The sequence below is a fragment of the Melanaphis sacchari genome, unplaced genomic scaffold, assembly GCF_002803265.2.
Source record: "Melanaphis sacchari strain LSU unplaced genomic scaffold, SCAv2.0 Contig129_pilon_pilon, whole genome shotgun sequence".
Taxonomy (NCBI): domain Eukaryota; kingdom Metazoa; phylum Arthropoda; class Insecta; order Hemiptera; family Aphididae; genus Melanaphis; species Melanaphis sacchari.
The window spans coordinates 238,193-250,998 of NW_020270526.1; the positions used below are offsets into that span (position 1 = coordinate 238,193).

General features: G+C 31.7%; 1 protein-coding gene across 5 annotated transcripts in view; it reads left to right on the plus strand.

Moving 5' to 3' along the window:
* Positions 1-12,806, plus strand: part of LOC112591094 (ankyrin repeat domain-containing protein SOWAHB) — an 88,518-nt gene that overhangs the window by 44,319 nt on the left and 31,393 nt on the right. For 4 of the 5 annotated variants that reach the window (XM_025334751.1, XM_025334753.1, XM_025334754.1 and 1 more), the window contains 2 exons: positions 9,845-9,856; positions 9,978-9,980. In XM_025334751.1, coding sequence (XP_025190536.1) covers positions 9,845-9,856; positions 9,978-9,980 — 15 coding nt within the window. The remainder of the gene's footprint in view (positions 1-9,844; positions 9,857-9,977; positions 9,981-12,806) is intronic. The other variant, XM_025334752.1, reaches the window with a different exon arrangement.

A 12,806-nucleotide genomic window follows, 5' to 3' on the forward strand; every position in this document is an offset into this window, starting at 1 on the left:
TACAGACATCGAATTAGATACGTAAAGGTACCTGCAGGCGATAAATATATCTAGGTATATATCTTATACACCGCTCAACGTCACACGCACACATACACACTCATCGCGGGTGCGTGATGCATACGATATTTTTACGAAGTGAAAACCGAAGAAGGAAAAAAAAAAATAGAGAAGAAAAGTGGAAGCGGGGAAAAAATAGTCTCGCGGATAATAAATCGTCCGATTCAAATGAGAATCGCGTACGGCGGCGATCCGTATCCGTATCTGATCCGGTAATTAATTGTTGTGTGTTTATAATAAAACAGTGCACGGCGGCGGCGAACCCGGAGGAGAATATTTCCATTGGCCGGGCCGCCGCGGTGGACGGGGTCGGGGTCGGTCCCGACAAGCAAATGCACTTAGAGCGGTCAACTATGCAAGGGGTAATAATGTTCCCAAGCTTTACACAATACACACAAGCGTGTGCACTATATATATATATTTGTGTGTGTGTGTGTGTGTGTATGTGTGTAATATATGTATTATGTGCATGTGTACGTGTGCATTTGTACATGTACGGAGAGGAGAAGTCTATGCGTCGACGACGGCGAAGAGACGGTCTCTCTCTCTCTCTCTCTCTCTCACTTTTTCTCACTCTGTCTCTCGAATTCCTTTCGGTATTTATCCTCCTCTTCGTTTTGTTTTGTATTTCTCCTTTTTTTCTTATTATTTATTTATTGTTTTTTCTTCTTCTTATTATTATTATTATTTGTTTTTTTTTGTTTTGTATATATACATAGGTACATACTTATATTCCGTATCACGCGGTCTTGGTCGTTAACCGCACATTTATGTTAATCGTGTATATGTGTGTGTGTGTGTGTGTGTGTCTGTGTTTTGTAGTCGATTTTATTTATCGCAGACAAACGCGTGGCTGTATAATATAATAGGGGACGATGCCACACTCCGGTGGAAGAGGGTAAGAGGGTCGGCGGGACGCGCGTCGGACTTGCGGTGGGCGTCATCGACGGAACATCGGAATCTTGGCAATCTGCAAACGCCACCGACCGACTGTCAAATTTTCTATCTTCGAGGCGGCGCCCCGGACGTGAAATTTTTATCGCATTTCTCCCATTATCGTTATTAATGTATCTACTCTCTATAGTAAAACAACGTGCACGTATAAAATAGGTAAAATTTTGTTTACAAACCAAGTTTAATCATTTTTTTTTTTTCATTATATACTACGTGTCGTGTATACAATTTTACTCGACGACACTCTGACTCTGTGCAAAAGAGTATTGCGCGACTTGCGCGTGAAACGCATTCGAATACATAATATATGACGGAAAATCCTCTGGAGATGACGTTATTGGTATACGGCGTGAATCATGATAACAATATAATAATAGCAATCCGACTAGATCCGACGAATTTCGCGTTAAGTGTTCAAACGTTTCTATATATGTTAAGAATAAACATTAAAACGATATATTATAATATATCTGTATAATTGTGTTTACTCTCTATGTAGTCTATACGAATTTCAACGATTTTTGCTTGCATTCCGTCGTAGAATCGTGGACGGTTTAGGTGACCGACACCAAATTTGACGTCCCGAACGCCGCGCAACCTGCACGTTGACGTGTGAGGCTTAAAATACATATAACGATTAGCTCATCCTTTTCTCACAACTATTACGTATAACGTGAAAATACCTTGATAAATAATATTATCGTGCGCGCGCGCAAGGTAGATTTTCGAATTTCAAAGCTTCGAGTTTTTAACCGATTTAACAATAATATAATATGCGCATTCGACGCGATTCATCGACGGTGGCGGTAGCGGCAAACAAATATCCTACATGAAGACGTGCGTACTACGCAAGACGGTATATAATTCGTCGTCGTACAAAAGTACGCATTACTATATCAATAATGATGTATTTATACGATATATATATTACGTGTGTGCGCCATCGGCGCGCCGCGGCGTTCGAAAACCGCGTGCCGCAATCCCGGTCATCGCCATCGGGGGCGGTTGGGGCGGGTAGAGGGGAAGGAGAGAATGCGAGCTGAGCCCACTAAATCTTCGGTCCTGTTGGCACCGGGCCACTGTCCGACACCCAATCCTAAAATACCGTCGACGTCGCCGAAAACGACGTCGTAATTAAAAGTCCGTCGCCGCCAAGACTCGTACTGTCTACGACGACCGACCGGCCGCGGAGGAGACGTCGCCGAGCAGTTGTTTTATTTATTTTTTTGTCATTTTTTTTTTTACATTTTATATTATATATATATATATAGATAAAGCCGTGTACGTGTGAGCGCACAATTATACATACCCTCGACGACGTATATCATGTGTGTGTCTAATAATTTTTTTCCGCCTTCCAAAACACACTGCACACACTCGCATCGTGTGTATAAATTCAAAAAAAAAAAAAAAAAATAAATAAAAAAATACTAATATAAATTCGTATGATATACAGTGTACCAGTCGTTTTGCTGCGGCGTACAAGTATCGCCGTACCCGAATGACATTTCTATTGTAACTGCATGCTGCGGCAAGTTAGAAGATTTGATGTTCGCGGTCGGCCATGGTTCAAAGTTCCGTTTTATTTTTTTCAGATTAACTAGAAAGCCAAACAAATCGTTATTGATTTTCTCTAGGCATATTCACTCATATTTAGATCATGCGCCAATTCATAGAGGTATACTCTGATCCTTCTATATACGTTGTGTACGAGCATTTAATAGACCTGAATAAATAAATCCTTGATAAGTGCTTTTTGCTATTTTTTTTTCTTTCGAGAAAAATTCGACCTTAAACGACCTGGTTATCTCGACGAGTTCATAATTACTCGAACAATTATAAAAAAAAAAAAAACAACAACAATTATTTTCAGGGACACCCTGTAGCTAAAGTATTCGCCACGGTGTTTGCTGGCCGACCGTCGTCGATCTGGCAATTAAACGGCCCATTAAACAACGGGCGCGCGCACGACGCGTCTATATACGATATTGTAATAATAATTTGAAATGCTCGCATACCGGCCGGCTCGAGCGCGCTCGGTTTAGTATGATGTATATAAAAATCGGACCAAGGTGAAAAAAGCGTCAAGTCCCGGACGCCAGTAATTTATTGATGCTTGATTTTTTCCTTCTTCCCGACATCCGGTCGTTTGATAGAAGTATTTTTATTATTATTTGAGCGACTTTGTCACTGTATTATACAAGGCGCGCGCGTTTATGTACACACACACACGCATACACGCATACACATCTATATAGGTACTTATATTATTATAGTTGTGCTGCACTTTTTCGGCGCAAAAACACGCTTCGTTTCTTTCTTAAACATATATATATATATATATATACCTAGTCTCGGGCCGCTCAATGATTTACGGTTCTTGTTTACTCTGCGTCGTAAATCCTGCTGCAGCTTAGTTTTATTGCGTCATTTTTTTTTTTTTTTTATCGACCATTATAATTTAAAAAAACACAATAATATTTGAATCTATCTGCAGTGTTTACGACAAACCCCACGTCCAATTTTGAACTGGTTTACAACTTTATTTTTCCAACGATTTACGGGCACCCCCACCCGCTCGTATTTTGTAATAGACGTAGACACATAGTTCAGACAATAATTTATAATATATTCTTATACTCTTAAAATACCGTTTAAGTGTATTCTGCCTTCTAACTTTTGTACTTTGTCACCTGCAGCATTTATTAAACGTTTTGGCAACTTTCAACTTGGCTGCAGGTTGAAAAACTATATTTAAACCGTAAGTCATAGTGATTTCTAGTATTTACCTTTTTTTTTGTAATAAGTATAATGGTGACTTGCTCTAATGGTGTAAGAATTTAAATAATGTCTGTTGAAAAATTCTCATTTGTTTTTAATTATCTGTGTTTATATAATCATATAAATTGACTTACAGTAGTTTTAAGTCAATAATTGTACTCGAACCGACCGAACATTGTTCATAGCATACGTTATTTTTATGTTTGACACAGTCAATTAGCTACTATTTAGATCTAAGTTGAGTTCTTAACGATGTAATAAATTATCGTATGTTAGTCAATATTTTTTTTTATTAATAGGTTGAATTGAAATTTACTTAAATTGCGTGTACCTCTGTCCTCTATACATTATATATTTATGAAACGTTTATTACGCGATGTATATAGATTTTTCACTATCTTGATTTAACAATATTTAGTAAACTATAGTTTGTTTTTCGGAACTCTTTCATTGGAATATCTTTATAAAGGTGAAACATTTTTATCTAGTGACCATTTTTTATATAGAATTATAAAATAAAAAAATAATTGGAAAATTTCAAATAGCTATATTTATAACTTAAAAAGAGTTAAATTATTTTGAAAAATATTGTTAATTAACTAGATCCAATTTTCAATTAAAAATCACCCTTAAAGTACAAAATCGAAACATATTTTTGACTTTTGACTACTTATTGTGTATATTGTGTATAATGTATATAGACTCAAAACATAAACAACACACAAGGTAAAATAAATACACTCATCGCTCTGCTCAGATTCTAAAATCAATGATTTATATTTCATAGTAATGTGTCAACAGCTTTTAAATTACCATAATATGTTTATATTTTACTAATAATATAAAAAATCCGATTTCTCTATTGCTTTATTTTTTTCATTCTTCGGCAAGTCACTAATGAGTAATGACATTTACAAATATATTATATATATTTATTTTTTATAGCTGGAAGGTATTTTTACTCAGAAATATGTAATCACTCAACAATGTTTTATATAGTAAACATTATTATACTCCATAATACAGCGCCCCAGTATTTATAATATTTATCGTTTCAAACAAAAGATAAAAAAGGCCAACGTTCATATTTTTTCCTTTATCAAAAAAAAATAATGGTTTAACAGTATCTTAAAAATAAGTAATTTTTCTGTATTTAATTAAATTTTTTTAACTGTCAACATTTCTTATTCTATAACACATAATAAATTACTTATAATAATACTATTAAATACGCATAATCAATAGTTAGACGTACCATTTTTTTTTTTTCATGACGATGTAATTTTAAGTTATAACTTGTACAATAATTTAATTTCCGTATTGTTTTTGTTGATCTGTCTTAAGAGTTGGTCGAAGACTATAATTTACTGAAATTTGTTTTTGTTTTAATTTCATTTATCATACTTGAGAAATAACTAGAAGTTGTTATGAAATAATTTCGTTTTAATTTCTTACCAAAATTAAAAAAAAAAAAAAAATCATAGTTTGCAGCTTATTGCATATATTACCTACCATGTTTATTCGAGTGGGAAAATACACTATATTATTATACCGTAGACTCGGTTACGTCAGCGGCGTTGACCTAATTGCGTTGGTGGAGACTTTAAGTCCTGACACAGTATATCGTGGTACGAGTAATACGTAGGAATACAAAATTTATTAAATTGCGTCGCTCATATAATATCGTAGTGTTATGTAGGTGCGCGTACGGTAGAGATCACAAACATATCAGCAGCAAATATTATTGCAGCTTTCGCTGTCCGCGTCGTTACAGAACGACGACAATGAGAGGATGGACGTACACACTATACACAGGTACGCGCACATAATCTCTGTGTATACACGTGTTCTCGCGAGCTGCAATAATATAGTAATAACAGTAATAATAATTGTAATAGTACACAATAAAATAATAACAGTGATGATGATAATAATAACGTGATCGTGTATACGTATTATGTGTAGAGGCATTCGAGACGCAAATGCGAAGAGCACCCGCCACTGATGCGTTTACGAGAGGTGTTATTAATATCCACTTAGGACGGTGACTAGATAATGGGCTCACTTGGGAATATAGCGTATAGTATGTACACTGTGTAATTGAGCGCAGGCGATTTGTATTTTCATATATTTTCTTCGTATATACCTGTGCTAGCTGTTGTTCCTCCGCGGTAGCCTCGCACACAAGCAAATAAATAGTGTCAGTCGGCGTGTACATTATGTATGTACTGCCGCTGTACACCTCATAATAGACCTATACCGACAAAAATTACAATGCTCTGGGTTGGTCCCTATTAATCACTGCTGCCGGTGCTGTTGGTGATGCTGCCCAAAAATACGTATCTGCCCCGAGCCCGAGCGTCTTTATCAAATCTCATAATATTCGGGAGCTCGCGCGCGCGCCAATGATGGCCACGACCGGTAGCCTTCTCCTCTTCTCGTGCGCGCGTGCGCGTTCTCTCGCGGCTCACCCGAGTCTCCGGTGTGTAATGACTCCGTACTTATCCCGCCGACGTATTAATACGCTACGTCCACCAGATGTATTTATTATTATTATTAAGGATACCGTTGGATTTTACCCGACGAACCGTGAGAAAATCGTGTAAATTGACACGTTGATGCGATGATCGTCAACGGCAAGAGAGTTTGTCGGTTCTATATAGCCCATAATAATGTAGGTAGGTTAAAGTAATAACGATATTAATACTCGTGAAACCGTGGCTAGCGCGAAACTTTTTTTAATGGCTGTTCGAGTCGAAATCATATTATTACGTATAATATTATAGTTCGATAACGTGAATCACGGCGATGTACCTACCTATAAGAAGACGATTCGACGCGTTTGATAATATTATGACATACCTACATAATAGTTAGCCCAGATGACCCCAAATCTTGCAAACTCAATAGATGAGATTTACCACGAGTACTCGTTTATAAATATGTGGGAAATATACATAATAATATTATTGTACCTTTCATTTAATATTGTGTTTAACTGTCGTCACTGCAGATGTTATATGCTATATTTATAGTCTTAATTCTTATACAACGAGATAATTGTATGATGTTATTCACTCCTATTTGTATTTTAAAATGTTTTTTGGCGAGTTGATTAGGACCTAGTTAATTGGAAGTAAGAAAAAAATAATTATACCTAAAGCAAATAATTAACCGAAAACTAAATGTGCACATGTTTTTTTTTTTTAATTATAGTTAATGAAAATATTGTAGAAATAATATGCGATTTAAATTCCATTTATTGAATATTATTATTAATAAACCTCGCACGACTTTGATTAAACAAGAAAAAAATTTAATGTCTAGAATTTATAAATATATTTCACTTAATAATTTTAAGTATTTTAAGCACTCGGTACTGTATAGGTTAGGTATTATATGTACACTTATTATTTATAAAATCTGAGGTTTTTTTTGTTTTAAATAAATAATTTTATTTTGACTAGGAATTAATAAAAAAATGTTTTTCAAAAACTAAAAGATCTTGGAATAATGAATGTTGTTCGATAAATGAATCATCTAGTACAGGATAATGCTATACTAATGATACTTATATTTGTTATATGTTTATATACGATGTATACATATTATAATTGGATTTTTTCTAGTGAAGTAGACCGTAAAATCCAAACAACTAAAATCTGTAATAAAAATTTCACAATTAAAAAACTAATATAGTTTACAATAGTTTGTACCTATATAAATAGTAAAACGACTTAAACGATTAAAATTATGTTAAATACATTATGAGATATTGAGTTTAGACTGTGTATTGTGTACGAAGGGACACTAGAGTACTTATTAAATATCTATTATTATTTATGAACCATTTTTCAATAAAAAGTTATTCTAAATAAAACTCAGTTTATTTTTAACTGTACTTATAATAATAAAAATAAATAAAGATTTTAATATAATATACAAAAATAGATGTTTTAAGGTATTTAAATTTTAAAAAAAATCCATAACTCACGAACAAAGTATGAAAAAATAATGTAAATTAATACTAGAGCCTCCTAAATTTAAAAGCCTATACTTACATTACCTACGAATAATATGTAAATCTTTAATTTTATATAATATTTATAGTAATAAAACGTATTTTGAATTAAGAAACACGTTTGAAATTATTATTACAATTGACATATGTTGTCAAGTTCCAATGAAGTTAAAAAATGGTAATTTTTTTTAATGAAAACGTTTCACAACTATTTAAAAAAATTTAATTAGTAGCTATCTTTAATGACTTTGAATACAACAAATAATAAACTATCAAAAACGCCATGTAGTCAATTTAATCGTTCTCCCTTTAAATTATTAGTAAATTTTCTTAAAATTAAGTAAACAACATTTTTGAGATATCTATTATTTTTTTTTTTTTTAAATACTTCATATTATTATGTATACTTATATAATTAACTTGCTAAGAATCAAAAATTAAACTGACTAACAATTTTTTAAAAAAAATTTAAATTTAGTTATTAGATTTAAACGTTATTGTAATATTGTGTACAATATTTGTGTATACTTATCTATTGACGAATAAATGTATACTAACCAAAATTGTGAATATAAAAGTTTATTTGACTGTTGTTTCTAATACTTTAACAGACGCCGGAACATTAGTAACATATAACGTATATATCCACTTTATCTGAGTGGAAATCCAAACTTGTTTGACTTGTATAATTTGTAGTTATTTTCGATCCTTTAAAAAAAATCGTTTGAGTAATTATAGCAATTCTAACTGATGAAATCGTTTGATTAACAGTACAATAATGAATTGTTTTATTTACGTTTAATATTTGTTTACATAATATTATACGAGTAGCATTAATATATATTTGTTGCAGTTAAATTAAAAAATAATTTTAAAATGAATTATTTTTTTTCATTATTATTAAGTATTCATTTTAAGCATGTATATGTATAGGTACATTGTTTTATTAACTTAATTATGACCATAATAATGTTAATGATTCGTTTTAACATTAATTAAGCTATATAATTGGCAAAAAATGCACTTTAAAGCGTAATTATAAGCAATAAATATAAAGCGTATATCATATATATTATTATAAATAAATATTTTAAAAGTATATATAAAATTAATTACATACCTATGATTTACATTCAATTTCTTAAGACAATTTGCGAATCTTACATTATTTTTTTTTTTTTTTTGTATTTATATTTTTGCTATAAGTAAATATTTTAAATGTAAGAACATTAATTTTGAAAAAAATATGTTTATTTGTTTCATATTATTATGAAAAGTTTTTCATACGCAACTCGTCGTAAATAAATTAAAATCAACGTTAAACTTTAAAATATATTTTTATAGTTATTATGTTATTAATAACTCGATAATTAACAGAATATTTTACGTTTTTATTGCGTGAAATAAAAATCATGTTCATAAGATAAATAACAAACATTATTTATAGTACATATAATGTGTCGTACCTATTGGTATTTAAATTTATTTAGTGTTATTTAAACATTTTAATTCGTGTATTTTGGACATCTAATTATTATTTATGACTTATATTAATAACTTCATGAATATATATAATATTTATGGTAACCGTCAAGTGTGGGCGAATATTGATGCATTCAATTTAGTCTTAAACCTTTTTATATATATATTATAAAAAAGCTGTTCCTCTTGACGGCTAATAAATTGTTATCAAACACTTGGGAAGATTATAAGTTTTCTTTATTTTAATTTTTAAATATTTTTCTTCTTCGATATCTTATGTTTATAAATATATTTATGTATTATAAAGTGTATTTATATACTTCAAAATGTTAAAAAATATAATTCTTTAATCAAGTTTAAATTTCAGTTAATCATAGCAGTTTTTTATTACGTTATTATATTTATAGACATACAATTATAAAGCTTTATATCCATACATTATACATATAAGTATCACATAAAGAGTTAATTTAATTAAATTGTATAATAATTCAGTATGTTTTTTTTTTTTTGTTTCCGGTCGAATTATGTTATTCTCAAACTCAGGACCCTATCACTGTAAGTAAACACTTTTTATACGACCTATTTCTTATTTGAAACTGTATATATTAATTATTGTTGTTTTCGCATTTTTCATCACCTGTTGTCTGACTTGGCCTTTTTCCGGATACTACAACAGAGCGTAAGTATTGGTTATATTTAGTATCTATTATAATAATTAATAATAGAATAATAGTGGTAAGTAACCGAACTATTAACTAAACCTATGTATTATGTAAATCAGGAATATAATTAATTTATATCAATACATTGGAATTTTTTATCAATGTGTTGCTTAGAAGCATATTTGAAACACGTTTGAATTTCTCAACTTCACTACGGTATAATACAGTAATAATATACCATTGTGTTCCTGTTGACGTTTTAAAGTTTGATGTTAAGAATTATAAAGCGTTAATTGCGGAGACGGTATTATTTATTTTTTTGACAATTTTGAATGCACTTATCTAATGATTGATACTCTCAGTAGTTTTTCTATAATTATACAACATTAACCAAAACGCGTTTTTTCTCTTGTCCGCATTAACATAATGTACAGAATTATATGCGTATCTAAATAACTACGTACTTGTACGGTTAGGTTTTTTTTCTTCAATCGTATCTGTTGACGTGTTAAAATATCGTTTTCATCATTTTTTTTTTTTCAACCGTCGTCCACTATGCAATATAGTGAAAAAAAAACTGATCGATTTCATAAATAATAAAACAAAACGATCAGAGTGGAAACATGAACTGAACAACGTTCCGGTTTAGTAGGTTTAACTCTTGATTAAAAGTGTACTTGTAAACACATTCGTTGTAAAGAGATGATAAAATTAATATAGGTACATACATTATATTATTATGTCGAACGGAATATTAACAACTGCAAATGTACATTTACGCATAACGCGTGTGTATATTTTAATAATTCGATTTTTAAAAAGCTTCAAAAACTGTATAAGTATATATTTTGCGTATGTAAATACTATCCCTTAATTTGTCGTATGATTATACGGTAGTTGGATCCTAATCCTTTAAAATACAAACCGTACTTGAGCTGTTGAGCGGTTTCCACTTCCTATATTGTATATCCGACAAATATATTTTGTTGTTCGCAAGAGTTTTGGTTAAATCGCATTACTCCAGGGTAGATTAAACTTGTATATATATTGTATATTTTTATAGTATCTCACCGCAATAATTGTCTTACCCGTTTTTTAATATATAATTTTTTTTTTTAAATATGACATGATTTACGAAAATTATAAATGTATAGATACCTAATATAAAAGTTCCAATTAGTATTTTATAATTGACTTTGTCTCTAAATAATTGAATGATATTAATTTTGTTTTCGTGTTTCTTTTAAATTCGTGATACAAACTATAATGTTAGGTGTATCGCTGGACGGTCCTCCTCCCTTATGTAATCATTGTTGTGTATTTTCTTAATTTTATTTCCTGATTTGTTTATTATGCATTGTAGCGTAGATTGTAAATATTCATTTTAATAATAATAAAAAATCAAAAAATCTGTGATTTCTTTTATGAAATTTATACCTAAAATTGTTTTAATTTAAAGTCCATAATTACTCGTTAGTCGTTAATCATTATATTCGAGCTGATTATATTGTAAGGGATGGGTATGCACTATGATACACTCAATGATTGACACTGCGCGTACGATATCTATTCATACTTTTGTAAATTACGAAGATAACTCTTATCGTTCACGCGGTGTATATTATACCGTATACTTAACATATTTTGTTTGTACTTGACATAATGTAAACATTATAGATAGGTACGCGGTCTAGTAATAGGAGTAAACTGAATCCTGTCCGTGTTGACAATATCGCTAACGTCCAGATTTAAGTCCAGTTTATAACCAGTAGTAGGGACATGTTTTCTAATATTATTATTATTATGTAGTAATAAAAACTATATACCTATTATAGTGTATAATACATATTATTATACGTGTATTATAATGTAGCAGTACACCCGCGTATTATAAAGTGTTCGCCGATGATCGCCGTTTTTCGATCGTGTAGATATGATTTCAGGTGGGTTTTCTAATCTCTCGGAATCTCTATCGTTTTTTGATATTTAAAAATATTAATTCTTATGCACAATATATGTATGGACGTACATATTTAGAACGTTATCCGGCCCCGGGTGGCCATTAATTCGGAGCACATAATACGCGATGACCGGCGTATCTATATCTGCTATAATATATACACCCATAGGAACGGATAATACCCTATACCTGCAGTAACGCGCTTATAAACTGCACCAATATTATATTTTATTATATATATATATATATATACGAAAAAACGCGCTCGTATAAACCATTGTAGCGTGCTTTTTTTATTGTAGGTACGTATATAATATACCAAGGTATATATTATATATTATATAAAATTATAAAATATTCTCCGCGATCGAACCGTTCGATAGTGTCCGCGGGAGAACTATTAAGACACATACATACTGTGTACGGTATACCTGTATGTAGTACGTATTATATATATATATATATTTTTTTCTTATTTTCCCCTCGAAATTTGTTCCGCGAAGCGCGCGAGTGAGAATAGGCGTCCGGCCGGGGGCTCCGGAGGGGGGCTGCGGCGTCGGGTGCGCGTCTATATAATATAACCGGCAATTAGAGCGTTAATACGACGGACGGCCGAGATTGCCCAAGGGCTGCCGGCCGGCCAGGGATGGTATTCGGTCAGAGATCCGCCGCGCCGATAAGAGGTGATGTACGCATACATACGAAGCCACGGAAGCCGTTTCGGGTCGGATGAGGAAAAAAAAAAATGACTCCTAGTGTACATGTAATATTTATGTGTAATATGTATGTATTTATGTGCCTGTGTGTGTGCATGTGCATATACCGTCGTAAGTACTACCCGCCGCCGCAATAACTCCCTCCGGGTCTAGGTTCATGCTAATGA